Here is a 20000-nt window from a genome sequence, read left to right on the forward strand (position 1 = left end):
AGAGAGAGACATCCTGTCAACATGAGAAAAAGAGATAGACATCCTGTCAACATGAGAAAAAGAGAGAGAGACATCCTGTCAACATGAGAAAAAGAGAGAGAGACATCCTGTCAACATGAGAAAAAGAGAGACATCCTGTCAACATGAGAAAAAGAGAGAGAGACATCCTGTCAACATGAGAAAAAGAGAGAGAGACATCCTGTCAACATGAGAAAAAGAGAGAGACATCCTGTCAACATGAGAAAAAGAGAGAGAGACATCCTGTCAACATGAGAAAAAGAGAGAGAGACATCCTGTCAACATGAGAAAAAGAGAGAGAGACATCCTGTCAACATGAGAAAAAGAGAGAGACATCCTGTCAACATGAGAAAAAGAGAGACATCCTGTCAACATGAGAAAAAGAGAGACATCCTGTCAACATGAGAAAAAGAGAGAGAGACATCCTGTCAACATGAGAAAAAGAGAGAGAGACATCCTGTCAACATGAGAAAAAGAGAGAGAGACATCCTGTCAACATGAGAAAAAGAGAGAGAGACATCATGTTAACATGAGAAAAAGAGAGAGACATCCTGTCAACATGAGAAAAAGAGAGAGAGACATCCTGTCAACATGAGAAAAAGAGAGAGACATCCTGTCAACATGAGAAAAAGAGAGAGAGACATCCTGTCAACATGAGAAAAAGAGAGAGACATCCTGTCAACATGAGAAAAAGAGAGAGAGACATCCTGTCAACATGAGAAAAAGAGAGAGAGACATCCTGTCAACATGAGAAAAAGAGAGACATCCTGTCAACATGAGAAAAAGAGAGAGAGACATCCTGTCAACATGAGAAAAAGAGAGAGAGACATCCTGTCAACATGAGAAAAAGAGAGAGAGACATCATGTTAACATGAGAAAAAGAGAGAGAGACATCCTGTCAACATGAGAAAAAGAGAGAGAGACATCATGTCAACATGAGAAAAAGAGAGAGACATCCTGTCAACATGAGAAAAAGAGATAGACATCCTGTCAACATGAGAAAAAGAGAGAGAGACATCCTGTCAACATGAGAAAAAGAGAGAGAGACATCCTGTCAACATGAGAAAAAGAGAGACATCCTGTCAACATGAGAAAAAGAGAGAGAGACATCCTGTCAACATGAGAAAAAGAGAGAGAGACATCCTGTCAACATGAGAAAAAGAGAGAGACATCCTGTCAACATGAGAAAAAGAGAGAGAGACATCCTGTCAACATGAGAAAAAGAGAGAGAGACATCCTGTCAACATGAGAAAAAGAGAGAGAGACATCCTGTCAACATGAGAAAAAGAGAGAGACATCCTGTCAACATGAGAAAAAGAGAGACATCCTGTCAACATGAGAAAAAGAGAGACATCCTGTCAACATGAGAAAAAGAGAGAGAGACATCCTGTCAACATGAGAAAAAGAGAGAGAGACATCCTGTCAACATGAGAAAAAGAGAGAGAGACATCCTGTCAACATGAGAAAAAGAGAGAGAGACATCATGTTAACATGAGAAAAAGAGAGAGACATCCTGTCAACATGAGAAAAAGAGAGAGAGACATCCTGTCAACATGAGAAAAAGAGAGAGACATCCTGTCAACATGAGAAAAAGAGAGAGAGACATCCTGTCAACATGAGAAAAAGAGAGAGACATCCTGTCAACATGAGAAAAAGAGAGAGAGACATCCTGTCAACATGAGAAAAAGAGAGAGAGACATCCTGTCAACATGAGAAAAAGAGAGACATCCTGTCAACATGAGAAAAAGAGAGAGAGACATCCTGTCAACATGAGAAAAAGAGAGAGAGACATCCTGTCAACATGAGAAAAAGAGAGAGACATCCTGTCAACATGAGAAAAAGAGAGAGAGACATCCTGTCAACATGAGAAAAAGAGAGACATCCTGTCAACATGAGAAAAAGAGAGAGAGACATCCTGTCAACATGAGAAAAAGAGAGAGAGACATCCTGTCAACATGAGAAAAAGAGAGAGAGACATCCTGTCAACATGAGAAAAAGAGAGAGAGACATCATGTTAACATGAGAAAAAGAGAGAGACATCCTGTCAACATGAGAAAAAGAGAGAGAGACATCCTGTCAACATGAGAAAAAGAGAGAGAGACATCCTGTCAACATGAGAAAAAGAGAGAGAGACATCCTGTCAACATGAGAAAAAGAGAGAGAGACATCCTGTCAACATGAGAAAAAGAGAGAGACATCCTGTCAACATGAGAAAAGGAGAGAGCGACATCCTGTCAACATGAGAAAAAGAGAGAGAGACATCATGTTAACATGAGAAAAAGAGAGAGACATCCTGTCAACATGAGAAAAAGAGAGAGAGACATCCTGTCAACATGAGAAAAAGAGAGAGAGACATCATGTTAACATGAGAAAAAGAGAGAGACATCCTGTCAACATGAGAAAAGGAGAGAGAGACATCCTGTCAACATGAGAAAAAGAGAGAGAGACATCCTGTCAACATGAGAAAAAGAGAGAGACATCCTGTCAACATGAGAAAAGGAGAGAGCGACATCCTGTCAACATGAGAAAAAGAGAGAGAGACATCCTGTCAACATGAGAAAAAGAGAGAGAGACATCATGTTAACATGAGAAAAAGAGAGAGACATCCTGTCAACATGAGAAAAGGAGAGAGAGACATCCTGTCAACATGAGAAAAAGAGAGAGAGACATCCTGTCAACATGAGAAAAAGAGAGAGAGACATCCTGTCAACATGAGAAAAAGAGAGAGAGACATCCTGTCAACATGAGAAAAAGAGAGAGACATCCTGTCAACATGAGAAAAAGAGATAGAGACATCCTGTCAACATGAGAAAAAGAGATAGAGACATCCTGTCAACATGAGAAAAAGAGAGAGAGACATCCTGTCAACATGAGAAAAAGAGAGAGAGACATCCTGTCAACATGAGAAAAAGAGAGAGAGACATCATGTTAACATGAGAAAAAGAGAGAGAGACATCCTGTCAACATGAGAAAAAGAGAGAGAGACATCATGTCAACATGAGAAAAAGAGAGAGACATCCTGTCAACATGAGAAAAAGAGATAGACATCCTGTCAACATGAGAAAAAGAGAGAGAGACATCCTGTCAACATGAGAAAAAGAGAGAGAGACATCCTGTCAACATGAGAAAAAGAGAGACATCCTGTCAACATGAGAAAAAGAGAGAGAGACATCCTGTCAACATGAGAAAAAGAGAGAGAGACATCCTGTCAACATGAGAAAAAGAGAGAGACATCCTGTCAACATGAGAAAAAGAGAGAGAGACATCCTGTCAACATGAGAAAAAGAGAGACATCCTGTCAACATGAGAAAAAGAGAGAGAGACATCCTGTCAACATGAGAAAAAGAGAGAGAGACATCCTGTCAACATGAGAAAAAGAGAGAGAGACATCCTGTCAACATGAGAAAAAGAGAGAGAGACATCATGTTAACATGAGAAAAAGAGAGAGACATCCTGTCAACATGAGAAAAAGAGAGAGAGACATCATGTTAACATGAGAAAAAGAGAGAGAGACATCCTGTCAACATGAGAAAAAGAGAGAGACATCCTGTCAACATGAGAAAAAGAGAGACATCCTGTCAACATGAGAAAAAGAGAGAGAGACATCCTGTCAACATGAGAAAAAGAGAGAGAGACATCCTGTCAACATGAGAAAAAGAGAGAGACATCCTGTCAACATGAGAAAAAGAGAGACATCCTGTCAACATGAGAAAAAGAGAGAGAGACATCCTGTCAACATGAGAAAAAGAGAGAGAGACATCCTGTCAACATGAGAAAAAGAGAGAGACATCCTGTCAACATGAGAAAAAGAGAGAGAGACATCCTGTCAACATGAGAAAAAGAGAGAGACATCCTGTCAACATGAGAAAAAGAGAGAGAGACATCCTGTCAACATGAGAAAAAGAGAGAGAGACATCCTGTCAACATGAGAAAAAGAGAGAGAGACATCCTGTCAACATGAGAAAAAGAGAGACATCCTGTCAACATGAGAAAAAGAGAGAGACATCCTGTCAACATGAGAAAAAGAGAGAGAGACATCCTGTCAACATGAGAAAAAGAGAGACATCCTGTCAACATGAGAAAAAGAGAGAGAGACATCCTGTCAACATGAGAAAAAGAGAGAGAGACATCCTGTCAACATGAGAAAAAGAGAGAGACATCCTGTCAACATGAGAAAAAGAGAGAGAGACATCCTGTCAACATGAGAAAAAGAGAGAGAGACATCCTGTCAACATGAGAAAAAGAGAGAGAGACATCCTGTCAACATGAGAAAAAGAGAGAGAGACATCATGTTAACATGAGAAAAAGAGAGAGACATCCTGTCAACATGAGAAAAAGAGAGAGAGACATCCTGTCAACATGAGAAAAAGAGAGAGAGACATCCTGTCAACATGAGAAAAAGAGAGAGAGACATCCTGTCAACATGAGAAAAAGAGAGAGAGACATCCTGTCAACATGAGAAAAAGAGAGAGAGACATCCTGTCAACATGAGAAAAAGAGAGAGAGACATCATGTTAACATGAGAAAAAACTAAGAATAAACTACCTGAAACCACTAGGGTAATGGCTACAAATATAATGTGTGTGTGTGTGTGTGTGTGTGTGTGTGTGTGTGTGTGTGTGTGTGTGTGTGTGTGTGTGTGTGTGTGTGTGTGTGTGTGGATACACACACACACAAAATAGATCCTAAGAAAAACATACAAATCCAAAAGCCCTCAGAGACCCATAGGAGCATGTGATCCTTCGATTGAAGAGAAAACATGAAAAGCACCAACATTGGAGATACAAGGTTTTCACCTTACAATAATCCACTTCTTATGGCACAAGGGATTGTTATTTACATCACATCATATATCGGTCAATTACCTTTTGCATCTTTTAGTGTATAGTATTACATTACATCTAATATACTGTATGCATGAAATCATAACCAGGGAAATATCTCATTATCTGTACAGCTAAAAGTGATATAGGTTCTAAAATGCATGAGCAGTCTACCACCAGGGAGGGAATTGCAGGGGGTCCCCGGAAAAATTTAGCAAACGTAGTTCAATGTCACTCATTATAATTTTGCTCTTGGGTTTCCTCATTTTGGTATCAGCTCACCTACAGTGCTACTATAATTCTGTACCAAGGCATATCTAACAACAAAAATCTTCTCAGAAAACAAAACCTTCACCTTCACACCCTTCACCTATCCCATAACCCCGGAGGGTCGTTGGGGCACCACCAAGTTTCCTTAGACTGTAGTTCCTTAAATCTTATTAAATTGTGTCTGTGGCCTAATTCAATTTGTTAATTAGCAAAATTTTAGCTCTAATTGAAGAGGGTCTTGAAATGAAAAAATATGATGTAGTATGAACCCCCGGATATATAAACTGTAATTTCTGTTGTCATCACCTGCAATGCCTCAGGTAGACACTTGAGGGCAGTCTATGACCATTGTAAGATGTTGAGAAATGAAATGGCACTAAAAGCATGAACATAGTTACCTCTAGTTTCATGCGTACGTCCTCCCTGTCTTTGCAGATGTCATCCAGAGCATGAATGGCTGTTTCTACATCGCTACAGTATTTCCCATAGATCAACAACCTGGAACAGACAAGACACATGCAGGTCCAGCAAGAGGACAGAAGGAAATATAGCATAATACTACCTGGAATCAGACTTGGGAAGTAACTGATTACATGTCATTAGGTTACTGTTATCAGGATACAAAAAAGGTAACTGTAATCCCTTACATTTACAGAAAATAAATATGTATTCAAGATTACATTACATTTAGTAAAAAAAAATTGATTACTAGCAGGATTACAATTTAAAATACATTTATTGTTGTGTATTTCCACAAGTAGCTGTGCACTGTAAATATGACTGTTCTTATTGTCTACTTTGGTTGATAGTATATGGTGCAAATAAATAAATCCTAAAAAAAAAAAAAAAAAAAAAAAAAACTTTGGAGAAAAAACAGACTTGGGGGAAAAAACACATGAAATTAATATTACACTTTCTGCCCATTTTCAGAAACTTTGTTTCTTTATTCTGGTTTTTAAATTGGTCTCAAATTCCAGGCAGGGTTGGGGAAGGTTACTTTAAAAGTGTAATCCGATATAATTACTAATTACTTGTTTACATTTGTAATCAGTATTGTAATTCAAGTATCACAATATTAAAGTAATGTAACTGATCATGATCCATTACCTTTGGATTACTTGTGAACATTTTCCTGCATTTTCCCCCCCAACAGCTCTGGGACAACAAAAACTTTAAACTCGAATGGACCTGATGTCCAAGAAGATAGGATGTATATTGCAGTGATTCTCAACCTTTTTCATAAGGACCCTTAATTTAGTTAACATTGAGGCCACGGACCCCCATTAACCAGCTCAGTGGCCTTGTGGTTTGAGTGTCCGCCCTGAGACTGGGAGGTTGTGAGTACAATCCCCGGCCGAGTCATACCAAAGACTATAAAAATGGGACCCATTGCCTCCCTGCTTGGCACTCAGCATCAAAGTCAAGTCAAGTCAAGTTTATTTATATAGCCCTAATTCACAAGCATGTCTCAGAGGGCTTCACAGAAAATATGTCTAGCTAATTCTAGCTGACACAACAGTAACAAGAATATACAGAATAAAGATAACATTTGAACAATTGATAATATAGAAAATATAGGAATGAGGGGAGAGCAGAGGAGAGCGCAGGAGAAGGGAGAATAGCAGGGGGAATGTGAGAGAGTGATGGGGTGGGGAGGGTATAGGAATGTGTATAGGAATGTGAGAGAGTGATGGGGTGGGGAGGGTATAGGAGGAGAGAGCAGGAGAGGGGAAGGGAGGGGAGGTGTGGGGGAGAAGAGAGCAGGGGGAGGGAGGAGGTGGGGAGAGAATGAGCAATATAGACGGAGGAGAGGGGGGAGGTGGGGAGAAGATAGGAATGTGGAGGAGGAGAGAAGGAGAGATGGGGATGCAGGGGGGGGAGAGCCAGGGTAGAGAAGCAAGGGGAGCGTCCCACATCCCCCCCCCCCCCCCCCAGAGAGGACAGAGAGGAGGAGAGAACAGAGAAGGAGAGGTGGGAGGGTGCAGGGGAAGGAGTGCAGGGGGAGAGGAGGAGAGAACAGAGAGGGAGAGGTGGGAGGGTGCAGGGGGAACGCGGGAGGAGGAGGCGGGGGAGGGAAAAGACATCTCCGCCCCCTCCTCCCCCCCCCCCCGAGGGGACAGAGAGGAGGAGAGAGCAGAGAAGGAGAGGTGGGGGGGTGTAGGGGAAGGAGTGCAGGGGGAATGTGAGAGAGGGGAGAGGACAGGGAGGAGGAGAGAACAGAGAAGGAGAGGTGGGAGGGTGCAGGGGAGGGAGAGCAGGGGGAACGTGGGAAGGGGCGGCGGGGGAGGGAAGAGCATGGAAAGAGAGGGGGCGGGGGGGGAGTGGGAAATGTGGGAGAGTGGGGAACAGGAGGGAGAAGGAGGGAAAGGAGCGGGGGAAAGAGAAAGAGAGGGGGGGGGGGAGATCAGACAACTGACTACTCTAAGCATTAACCAGAGCTAGCTGGGACATAGTATCTAGCTAGTCTACAGCCTAATCTGGCCTATCCTACTCTGCTCTAGTCTGATCTTTGCCTGAACACTAACAGGGCAGCCTTAGGCTGTAGCTAATCTATCGCCTACCTAAACTGTTCTAAACCAACCGGCAGCCCTCGACCAGTGATGAAGAGCACCGATGCCCCCCGCCCCGGCCCCCCGCCCACATAAGGCGTGGGAGAGAAGGCCGGGCCGGGACACAGCGGCGTCCCCACACCCCCAGTGAACGCAAGAAAACCTTTCCACCAAATGGATTGCCCCAGTGACTTGGCTTGGCTGAGGAGGAACCTTGTGAGGTCGTTGTGCTACAGGGGCCCAGCAATGGTCGCCTGAGTAAGCCCACCCCCCACGCGACCTGCTCCCAGACCCGCCCCCAGCTAGTGACTGGGAACTGAGAGAGCAGGCCACGCAGGCCACGCGGGCCCACCCAGGCAGTGGACCCAAAGGGATCAAAGGGTTGGAATTGGGGGGTTAGATCACCATATGATTCCCGAGCGCGGCGCTGCTGCCGCTCACCGCTCCCCCAGGGGATGGGTCAAATGCGGAGAACAAATTTCGCACACTCAGGTGTGTGACAATCGTTGGGACTTTACTTTACCATATGATGACATTTTGTGTCTCAGACCCAAATCTGAGAATTTGTCCAGCATTCCATGACTGCATTGTAAGTAGTTTACCTACAATGCAAACAGTCATGTAGGCAGATAACGGAGAAACTATGACCAAAATAGTTCCCAGACCTCAAGTTGAGAAAGACAAGAATACTGTACCATTAACCCTAATTTTCTGGACTTTCTAAGGACCTAAAGAGAAGACACTGAAGAGAGATAGAGAAGTCACATTATGCGTACCTCTCTTTGAAGGTGATGAATATCTGGTAAAGGTTCTGGGCACTTTTGTGTTGGACTGAGTCTTGAACTTCTACCAGGAGACTTTTGTGAACTTTCACCATGTCCTGCAGGCCAAAAGCAAAGAAATATTACTGCTGCTGTTCATGATTTTTTTTTAAGTATGATAGCCTATAGTCCAGGGTTTACTGTAATTAGGTGAACAGATCTCTCTTTTCAGGCTACTTTGCTGATTTATATACATTTCTCAGAGTTTAAACTGGGAATATGAATTTGCATAATCAAAATAAAGTGGAGAACCAAAAGACAACAGCTTACCGGAATATTCACAAACACCTTCTCCATCTCCGCCGTGGAAAAAAACGTGGTGAGGGGCGTCATAAAGTGCTGCAGCAGAGAGAGAGAGAGAGAGATAGAGAAGAGAGAGAGAGAGAGAGAGAATGCAGGTGAATGAGGCTCGTCCCTCCAGAATAAGGGTGGGAAAGTCATTTTGAGAGCGGCTATTATATTATGGGGCCAAGTTGCAAACGGCTGCCGTCAGCAAAAACAAGAGGCCTGTCTGGGTCACCACAATAATCTCATTTTCAGAGTTTGCAATATGATTTCCTCCCGCCAACCCCGACGCATAGTCACCTCTACATCTCAAAGGGCCCGGGCAGAGCACTAACTCATAGTCACCTCTACATCTCAAAGGGCCCGGGCAGAGCACTAACTCATAGTCACCTCTACATCTCAAAGGGCCCGGGCAGAGCACTAACTGATAGTCACCTCTACATCTCAAAGGGCCCGGGCAGAGCACTAATGCATAGTCACCTCTACATCTCAAAGGGCCCGGGCAGAGCACTAACGCATAGCCACCTCTACATCTCAAAGGGCCCGGGCAGAGCACTAACTCATAGCCACCTCTACATCTCAAAGGGCCCGGGCAGAGCACTAACGCATAGTCACCTCTACATCTCAAAGGGCCCGGGCAGAGCACTAACTCATAGTCACCTCTACATCTCAAAGGGCCCGGGCAGAGCACTAACGCATAGTCACCTCTACATCTCAAAGGGCCCGGGCAGAGCACTAACTCATAGCCACCTCTACATCTCAAAGGGCCCGGGCAGAGCACTAACTCATAGCCACCTCTACATCTCAAAGGGCCCGGGCAGAGCACTAACGCATAGTCACCTCTACATCTCAAAGGGCCCGGGCAGAGCACTAACTCATAGTCACCTCTACATCTCAAAGGGCCCGGGCAGAGCACTAACTCATAGCCACCTCTACATCTCAAAAGGCCCGGGCAGAGCACTAACGCATAGTCACCTCTACATCTCAAAGGGCCCGGGCAGAGCACTAACGCATAGTCACCTCTACATCTCAAAGAGCCCGGGCAGAGCACTAACGCATAGTCACCTCTACATCTCAAAGGGCCCGGGCAGAGCACTAACTCATAGTCACCTCTACATCTCAAAGGGCCCGGGCAGAGCACTAACGCATAGTCACCTCTACATCTCAAAGGGCCCGGGCAGAGCACTAACGCATAGTCACCTCTACATCTCAAAGGGCCCGGGCAGAGCACTAACGCATAGTCACCTCTACATCTCAAAGGGCCCGGGCAGAGCACTAACTCATAGTCACCTCTACATCTCAAAGGGCCCGGGCAGAGCACTAACGCATAGTCACCTCTACATCTCAAAGGGCCCGGGCAGAGCACTAACTCATAGTCACCTCTACATCTCAAAGGGCCCGGGCAGAGCACTAACTGATAGTCACCTCTACATCTCAAAGGGCCCGGGCAGAGCACTAACGCATAGTCACCTCTACATCTCAAAGGGCCCGGGCAGAGCACTAACTCATAGTCACCTCTACATCTCAAAGGGCCCGGGCAGAGCACTAACTCATAGTCACCTCTACATCTCAAAGGGCCCGGGCAGAGCACTAACGCATAGTCACCTCTACATCTCAAAGGGCCCGGGCAGAGCACTAACTCATAGTCACCTCTACATCTCAAAGGGCCCGGGCAGAGCACTAACTCATAGTCACCTCTACATCTCAAAGGGCCCGGGCAGAGCACTAACTCATAGTCACCTCTACATCTCAAAGGGCCCGGGCAGAGCACTAACTCATAGTCACCTCTACATCTCAAAGGGCCCGGGCAGAGCACTAACGCATAGTCACCTCTACATCTCAAAGGGCCCGGGCAGAGCACTAACGCATAGTCACCTCTACATCTCAAAGGGCCCGGGCAGAGCACTAACGCATAGTCACCTCTACATCTCAAAGAGCCCGGGCAGAGCACTAACGCATAGTCACCTCTACATCTCAAAGGGCCCGGGCAGAGCACTAACGCATAGTCACCTCTACATCTCAAAGGGCCCGGGCAGAGCACTAACGCATAGTCACCTCTACATCTCAAAGGGCCCGGGCAGAGCACTAACGCATAGTCACCTCTACATCTCAAAGGGCCCGGGCAGAGCACTAACTCATAGTCACCTCTACATCTCAAAGGGCCCGGGCAGCATAGTCACCTCTACATCTCAAAGGGCCCGGGCAGCATAGTCACCTCTACATCTCAAAGGGCCCGGGCAGCATAGTCACCTCTACATCTCAAAGGGCCCGGGCAGAGCACTAACGCATAGTCACCTCTACATCTCAAAGGGCCCGGGCAGCATAGTCACCTCTACATCTCAAAGGGCCCGGGCAGCATAGTCACCTCTACATCTCAAAGGGCCCGGGCAGAGCACTAACGCATAGTCACCTCTACATCTCAAAGGGCCCGGGCAGAGCACTAACGCATAGTCACCTCTACATCTCAAAGGCCCCGGGCAGAGCACTAACGCATAGTCACCTCTACATCTCAAAGGGCCCGGGGAGAGCACTAACGCATAGTCACCTCTACATCTCAAAGGGCCCGGGCAGAGCACTAACGCATAGTCACCTCTACATCTCAAAGGGCCCGGGCAGAGCACTAACTCAATTCCACCATCTAGTTCATATGGAAAGTCCTCTAGTGAGAGTGACACACTCTGCTGGGAAATCTGCCAGACGTGAGGCCACGACACAGGGAAGACAAGCAGCGGTGATCAGCTGCTGTGAGGTGTGAGGGGTACCCATAGTCCTGGTCAAAAAAAAGTGCATGGTAACTTGGGAAACTTACATGACAAAGGGTCCGTTTTTCGGTCTTCTGGAGCAGTGGTTCTAGGCATGGGTCGGTTTGAAAATTTTGAAACCGGTTCCCCCAAAAAATGTATCAAACCGGTTTATCGAATTTTACCAAAAAAAAAAGAAAAAAAAAGACTGTAATGCGACTGCAGTTGGTGGCGATAATGCACCTCTAAGCTGGTTTGCCAACCAGCACTAACACTGAATAAAAATAAGCAGAACCATTTAACTGTAACAACACACTGTTTTTATTTCTCATAACTATTCAGCTTCACTTTTCTTCAAACATCAACATAATAAACAAAATAAGACTTTTGCCTACTAGTGCAACTTGAGAAGAGGCTAATACGAAAAATAGTGCAATCAGAATGGATTGGCAATATTTTTTTATTTAAAAAAAAAGAAAAAAACGTTTTTTTTTTCCGGTTCGCACGTGATCAAACCGGTTTGAAACCGGAAATCGACCCATGCCTAAGTGGTTCTCAAAGTGGGCCTAGGGACCCCCAGAGCTCCTTTTTTTCTGATTTCCCCCCGTTTTCTCCCCAGTTGTACTTGGCCAATTTCCCCCCTGCTGCCCCGGTCGCTGCTCCACCCTCTGCCGATCTGGGGAGAGCCGTAGACTAGCATCATGATTCCTCCGACACATGCGCCACTTCTTTTGACCTGACAGCGGGCCGGGGAGCTTCAACGGCAGGATGTAGCAAGTGGGAGGATCACGCTATTTCCACCAGTTCCCTTCCGCCCCAAACAGGTGCCCCGACTGACCAGAGGAGGCGCTAGTGCAGCGACCAGGACACATACCCTCAATCTGGCTTCCCACCCACAGACACAGCCAATCGTGCCTGTATGGACGCCCGGCCAAGCCGGAGGTAACACGGGGACGCGAACCTGTGACTCTCGTGCTGGTATAGGCAGGGAATCTACCGCTATACTACCCGGATGCCCCAATCCCTACTTTACTTTTCAATTACACCCCCAAAATTGGAAGGTAACTGTACATCTCACCTTCCCGTGTCAGATCAGGATCAGTTAGTGTATCTCAAATGATCAGGTAAACAAATTAAAGACCGGTGTTCACGCTGTCCTTTTACCGGAAAGTAGTGGCAAAACTTCCACCACATTTCTGTGAACCCAGAGAGCATTTGTGGTCTCGTCTAGCTAGAGAGGATGACTCACTCACACCATTCAGCTCAGGGATGGAGGTGGGATACAGCTTGTGGATTGATTGGTAACTGATATTTTATTACTGATACATTTTTTCAGATTCAGAGTCAATTCTGTGAGTCGTGTAACAGGGACTGGTGTTTTGGGTAACAAGTAGGCCAAGGTCTTCTTTCTTTTTTTCTTACAGATGATAAAAGTGCAGATTGTAAACTGTACATTGCAATGTGAAAAGACTTGAGGAAGAGATATGTGTTTGTTTCCACAAGTTATGTCATTGTGTTCAAGCTCACAGCAGTCTGCATTCTTTACAGTAGAGTACCACCGGGATCACGTCGTTTTTGTAGGCCAACCCAGAAGTCCCTGCACATCCGGTTCTTTCATCTCAAAGTCAATGGGATTTTGTATAGGGGATTTTCAGCAAGATACTCTTCACAAATGAGGACCACTTTTATGACTTTAAGAATGTGATTTTTACAAATTGTGATTTTAAAAAAAACGCTTCAACATGAAGTTCACAGTTTCATAAATGTTTGTTAACCACAGACCTTATATGAGGCATTTAACCGAAATCCCCAAACAAAAATCCCACGAGGGAACCCGGAAGTGCTAACATCCAGCTCTTCTGGACTCCTTCCTGCGGGACTCTATTTGAATGGCCAGGCAGTCAGTACCTTCTCTATTGACTCCAGGGTCTCAGTGTACTTCTCCTCTGTCTGCTTGATCTCTGATAGACAGCAGCTCCTGATGTCAGTCTCCACCTGCTTCTGCAACGCCTACACACATACACACACACATACAGCACGCGCGCACACACACACACACAAACACACACACACACACACACACACACACACACACACACATACAGCACGCGCGCACGCATGCACACACACACACACACACACACACACACACACAACACTGTGTTACTGTAGGTCGGTGCCGTGGGCTGACAAACTGTTGAGTCTTCAGCCAGATGTGGCCAGTGTGATCCTAACATAACTTTGAGCGAGGTCAGACCAGTGTTGGGCAAGTTACTTTCAAAATGAAATATACTACATATTACAAGTTACTTTCATTTCAAAGTAATAAGTTACTTTACAGTAACTAGGCATCTCGCACGCTCAATTCCTAGGCTTCCCCGCAGCGCGGGCTCACTAGCTCGGCCTCGCCCGCCCTGCAGCTCACCACGTTGGGCTTGCAGCTCGCATACACAGCTTGGCCGCTGCGCGGCCTCGGTCGCATTTCGGCCGCTGCGTGGCCTCGCCTGCTCTATTAGCATGCAATTGCTCAACTTCGTATCACTGATGACATCACTCACTGATGACATCACAATTGCTCGAGTGACCAGCCATTAGGACATTTCAATCATGAGAGACCAGAGGGTAAGGTTAATCAGCAAGCTTTATTAAAGTATGGCATGGCGATAGGATTCATGGCCTGAAGCGGTATGGCATTAATTCTGATGGCGTGGCAGCATGGCAACTGATTCTTTGGCGTAGTGACTCCGTGGCAGGATGCCTCTCTTCTTGAGGCGGGAGGGCATCTGCTCGGCGTAGTGACTCCGTGGCAGGATGCCTCTCTTCTTGAGGCGGGAGGGCATCTGCTCGGAGAACCCCCCCCTGTAGGGGATTCTTCGGGAGTCAATACATTGGTGGTGGACTGGGGAGGTGGGTGGGGTGAAACGCGGCTTCCAGAGAAGGAATTGGATCAGCTTAGTGCAGCGGCTAGAGGGCAGGGAACAAGGGCTGTGGTGCGCTCGGCGTGGCTATAAGTACTGTCGCGTCATAGCCTCGGTACTGACGACATTAACGCCGTCACCTAGGCAAGTGCGTCACTACTGCACTGACGGCATTAGCGCGTCACTCTGGGATTACTGCACTTGTGTGTCACGCTAGCATTACGTGTGATGCTGAGGTCGCTATGTTTCTAGATTACATGTGGCGTGAGGCAGCGTGTCTGGTCTTCATCTTGAAACTAGGTCGAGACCATCATTTCAATCATGAGAGACCAGAGGGTAAGGTTAATCAGCAAGCTTTATTAAAGTATGGCATGGCGATAGGATTCATGGCCTGAAGCGGTATGGCATTAATTCTGATGGCGTGGCAGCATGGCAACTGATTCTTTGGCGTAGTGACTCCGTGGCAGGATGCCTCTCTTCTTGAGGCGGGAGGGCATCTGCTCGGAGAACCCCCCAAAAGAGAGAAACGTCGCCGGCCGGTTGGCTCGGCAGCACGGCGACTTACGGCATAATTCGGCGTTGGCATAGTTCGGCATAATTCGGCGTTGGCATAGTTCGGCGTTGAACTCCCCCCCAAACTGCCGGTCAGCTCGCCTCGCGATACGGCGGGCGCTGGGCGGAAGGCGACGCTTGTCGCCGGCCTGTTGGCTTGAGAAGGCGACGCTTGTCGCCGAATGGTTGGCTCGAACCCCGCTGGGTGGAAGGCGACGCTTGTCGCCGACCGGTTGGCTCGAGAAGGCGACGCTTGTCGCCGACCGGTTGGCTCGGGCGACGCTTGTCGCCGACCGGTTGGCTCGAACCCCCCTCGAACCCGCTTGTCGCCGAACGGTTGGCTCGAACCCCGCTGGGCGGACGGCGACGCTTGTCGCCGACCGGTTGGCTCGAGAAGGCGACGCTTGTCGCCGACCGGTTGGCTCGGGCGACGCTTGTCGCCGACCGGTTGGCTCGAGCCCCCCTCGAACCCGCCCCCCCCCCCCGCAAACGGTTGGCTCGAACCCCGCTGGGCGGAAGGCGACGCTTGTCGCCGACCGGTTGGCTCGAGAAGGCGACGCTTGTCGCCGACCGGTTGGCTCGGGCGACGCTTGTCGCCGACCGGTTGGCTCGAACCCCCCTCGAACCCGCTTGTCGCCGAACGGTTGGCTCGAACCCCGCTGGGCGGAAGGCGACGCTTGTCGCCGACCGGTTGGCTCGAGAAGGCGACGCTTGTCGCCGACCGGTTGGCTCGAGCCCCCCTCGAACCCGCCTCCCCCCCGCGAACGGTTGGCTCGAACCCCGCTGGGCGGAAGGCGACGCTTGTCGCCGACCGGTTGGCTCGAGAAGGCGACGCTTGTCGCCGACCGGGTGGCTTGGGCGACGCTTGTCGCCGACCGGTTGGCTCGAGCCCCCCTCGAGCCCGAACCCCCCCAAGCAGGCTGCTCGACACGTGGAACACTTTGAGTGGTCTGCTGGGGTCTGGATTAGTGGTGTGGCTGCAGGCTGCTCGGCACCTGGAACACTTGCAGGCTGCTCGGCACCTAGAACACTGATTCGGGGAGTCCACCACCAATGAAATGCGAAGTAACGGCTATTGCGGGGAATGCAGGAATGGATGCCATGCTTACCATGTGACGCCTAGGGGAGGAGAGATCTTTGGGCGGACAATGTGGTGGCCGGCTCTGGTCGGATGTAGGCCGCGTAGGCTGACGAGGACCAGCGGCCCATCTGTTGCAGGGAGGCGGAGGACACCCCTTGCGCGGCGGCTGATGTGGCCGCGCCGATTCTGAAGGAGTGGCCGGAATAGTGCTCCGCTGGGAGGTTGCACATCTGGAGGATCCGCTTGAGGTGGAGAGTGAACCAGGTTCTTGTCGTGAGATGGTGGGGCGAGATGAGGAACAGGGGGCGGGTGGGCCGGTTTGGGGTCGAATCTCTATGTAGCGGGCCATGGAGGCAAAGGGGCAGAAGGGGGAATCGTTGCGGGCGATGGTAATGGAGCAGGCTCTGCCCGCCTTGGTGTGCTTAAGGGAGAGACTATAGTGATCGGGGTGAAAGCGTAGGTCGGACCGGGTCACGTCCCGGGAGGGGTCGAACGACGCCGGGCATGTGAACTCGCCGACGCGGAGGAACCCATAGAAGGCTAGCAGGAACACGCACTCTAGGAGTGAATCTTGCAGGGGAGAGAAACAGCCGTCTCTCGTGCGCCCTAGAAGCTGCCGTAGCACGGGGAGGGTTATGGGACGCCTGGAGTCGGGGGCGGTCGGGAAGGCTTTGGCGATGCCCTTTAGCAGAGCTTTTATAACGGGGACGGAAAATAGACTGGGAAATTCGGGGTCGTAGCGCCTGGCGTGGAATTGGATCCCCGCCACCATGCTACGGACGTAGGGGGGACGGAGGTGGCGGACGGATACGCAGAACGTTATGAAGGCACATACGTTGGGGATCAGGATTGGGACAACGGGGAGATTGAGCGAGGCACAGAAGAAAGCGAACGACCGCCAGGCGCCGTCGTAGGCTCTGGCAGTGGAGCTGGCCAGCCCCCCCGACCTTGGGGCCCTGAGAGAGGCCGGTCAGTAAGTAATCGACGAATACGCGATTGGGGTGCTGGGAGAGTTCCTGGGCTAGGGCCGGGACGTCGATGGGCGTGGACGGGTGGCATTTTAGGGCCGTTGAAAGCCCGTTTTGTCCCTCTTGGTGTTGGGGTCCTGCCTCTGGGGGCGGAACCTTCGGGGGCAGAGGGAGCGGGGGTGGGCGTCCCCGCAGTCGGAGCACACGTGTAGGAACGAACAGTTAGCGTAGTTACACGATTTCTCGTTGAAATTTCTGCATATTGGCGGGTAGTCTGGGACACCCACCTGATGGCTCGAGACGGACCCGTTGGGGACCTGAGCCGTGCAGGTCGAGTGGGGAGCGCTGTCGCGGCTGGCGGGAGGCTGGAAGGCCGCTTTTGGGCAGAGAGGCGCCGTGTGCCCTGGTTCGCCGCAGGAGAAGCACGTGATCACCTGCCCTGCCCCTCCCAGCATCGTCATTAGGTCACCGTCCAGGACGGACCAGTCTACCCGGGAGTTAGCTTCGGAAATGCTCAGGGCGGCCTTGCGGGAGAACGCTTTGTGGTATTGGTAGAAGACGCCCCTCCCGAACCTCAAGGCGAGATCCGTTATTAATGCCAGATATCTGTCCAGCTCGGCTCGGCGTTCGGGGTACGCTGTACAAATTACGTCTCGGAAAACTCCGAACGCGCTCGTGAACTCCGTTATGGTGAGGTCCCTGTGTAGGCGGGGGTCGGACGAACTTAGAACGCTGGTGTCCGCGCTCGTGATTTTCTTGCTGCATTCCGGTGAGGGCAGGAGAATGCTGACTAGATTGACGTCCTGGCCCTGCAGGATTTTGGACTTTAGCTTGGGAGAGATGCCGGCCGACTGGGGAATGTAACGCTTACCGAAAGTAAACTCGGGCAGCGCTGAAGCCAGGGAATACATCTGGGCGGGAGGAGCCGGTGGCGCGCTGGGCTGGGCTGAGGCCGCCGCCGGTTGGAAGGGCCACATCTGAGCAGGTGGCGCGCTGGGCTGGGCTGAGGCCACCGCCGGTTGGAAGGTCCACGTCTGGGCGGGAGGAGCGGGTGGCGCGCTGGGCTGTGCTGAGGCCGCCGCCGGTTGGAAGGGCCAACATGGGTACGGTGTGGCGGGTAGGGCAGGCAGCGTGCTGGGCTGCGCTGCGCCCGCCGCTGGTTGCCTGGGAAAGAATGGGTGAGTGGGAGGGGCGAGGAGCATGCTGGGTTCCGCTACTGCTGCCGCCGGTGGATAAGGCATGGGGGTTGGGTAAGGCATGGGGGTTGGGTCTGCGGGCACTGCTGGTTGTATGGGCACCGCCTGCTGGACTGGTGGCTGCGCTGGGCGCATGGCATCCAGGCTAGCCTGGAACCCGCTAAGGGTCTCTGCTATAGAACGCATGGCTGCGGCCAGCTCCCCCTCCTGCCGCCTGGGCGGGGCCGGGGGGCCTGCCGCGGCGGGTGGGAAGCCTGAGGGGATTTGCGGAGCTGTTGGCCTGCCATGTGCCTCAGGCAGGGCGGCTGAGCTCCTCGTGGGAATTTGAGCGGCGTTATTGATTTGAGCGGCGTTATTGATTTTCGCGACGATTTTTGGCCCTAATGGCCTGCCGTATGCTTTGGCCGGCGCTGCTGCGCTCCTCGCGGGGGCGCGCGTTTGCTTCCCTCCGCGCCCCCGAGTGCTCGTGCCCGGGCCCGGAGCGCTCTCCACTTCGACTCTTGCGCGGCTGCGAGTTGTTGCTTGTCCTCGTGACTTGGCACCGTTTGCTTTCTTTCCTCGGCCGCGCGCTCTACCTCCTCTGCGCGCCGGCCCCGCTTGTCTTCCCCTGGCGATGAGGTCCCCCGTCTGAGCTGCGTTTGGTGCTGCCGAAGCCTGCTGCCGTGCGCTTGCCTGTTGCAGCCCGTGCCCGGGCGTGGATGGTTCGACGGGCAAGTCCTCGTCGGAGCTGGATGCCTCGAGCTCGAACTGGTACTGCGCTTCGAAGTCTTCGTTTTCACGGCCCGACATGGTGCAGGAGCGAACGGTGAGTGGTCTCGTTAGTGCGGATGGCTGGTATGAATGCGGATGGCTGATAGCAGGATCTGGAGGAATGGGCAGCTTGAGAGGTGAAACGCGGCTTCCAGAGAAGGAATTGGATCAGCTTAGTGCAGCGGCTAGAGGGCAGGGAACAAGGGCTGTGGTGCGCTCGGCGTGGCTATAAGTACTGTCGCGTCATAGCCTCGGTACTGACGACATTAACGCCGTCACCTAGGCAAGTGCGTCACTACTGCACTGACGGCATTAGCGCGTCACTCTGGGATTACTGCACTTGTGTGTCACGCTAGCATTACGTGTGATGCTGAGGTCGCTATGTTTCTAGATTACATGTGGCGTGAGGCAGCGTGTCTGGTCTTCATCTTGAAACTAGGTCGAGACCATCATCATCAGTGACATCACAATTGCTCGAGATCTCGGACCAATAAGCATCTTGTCTGTGACATGATGACTGACTGACTGACTGACTGACTGAATGAATGACTCACCCTAAAGAGCCGTGACTTGACCACGCGCTGTGCTGCACACGTGGTAACGTGTAAAAAATAACAGTCCATGTACAAACACAATATAATGTCAGTACAGCACTGTGGAGTGTGTGGTCACTAGCTGTAGGGATGTAACGATAACCGGTTTTAATGATAACCATGATAAAATTCCTTATGATAACCGTACCGTTTCAAATGTTCATTATCATTAAAACCGTGGTACCATGATTACTGTGCTTTGGAAAACATGGTAAATACTGTCTATCATCAACCAAAGTTGGCAAACGTCTCCCAGATGCAAACGTGCAGCCTTGGAGAAATGATTTCAGTGAGTGTATCAATCCTTTTTGGCTCTGAGTTTTCCATGTAAAACGTTGTAAAATGATTTCAGTGAGTCTCTCAGTACTTTTTGAACATTTTCAGCTATTTTTTACGAATACCGTGATAATACGATAACCGTGATCATTTTGGTCA

General features: G+C 49.7%; 1 protein-coding gene across 1 annotated transcript in view; it reads right to left on the minus strand.

Annotated features, from left to right (window-relative positions):
- LOC310789758 (guanine nucleotide exchange factor VAV3-like) overlaps window positions 1-20000 on the minus strand; it is a gene marked incomplete at its 5' end in the record, with an annotated part of 210799 nt that overhangs the window by 103533 nt on the left and 87266 nt on the right. The window contains 4 exons of the mRNA XM_083651434.1: window positions 5510-5609; window positions 8437-8540; window positions 8752-8820; window positions 13416-13517. Coding sequence (XP_083507560.1) covers window positions 5510-5609; window positions 8437-8540; window positions 8752-8820; window positions 13416-13517 — 375 coding nt within the window. The remainder of the gene's footprint in view (window positions 1-5509; window positions 5610-8436; window positions 8541-8751; window positions 8821-13415; window positions 13518-20000) is intronic.

The sequence above is a fragment of the Poromitra crassiceps genome (assembly GCF_964638095.1).
Source record: "Poromitra crassiceps genome assembly, chromosome: 2".
NCBI lineage: Eukaryota > Metazoa > Chordata > Actinopteri > Beryciformes > Melamphaidae > Poromitra > Poromitra crassiceps.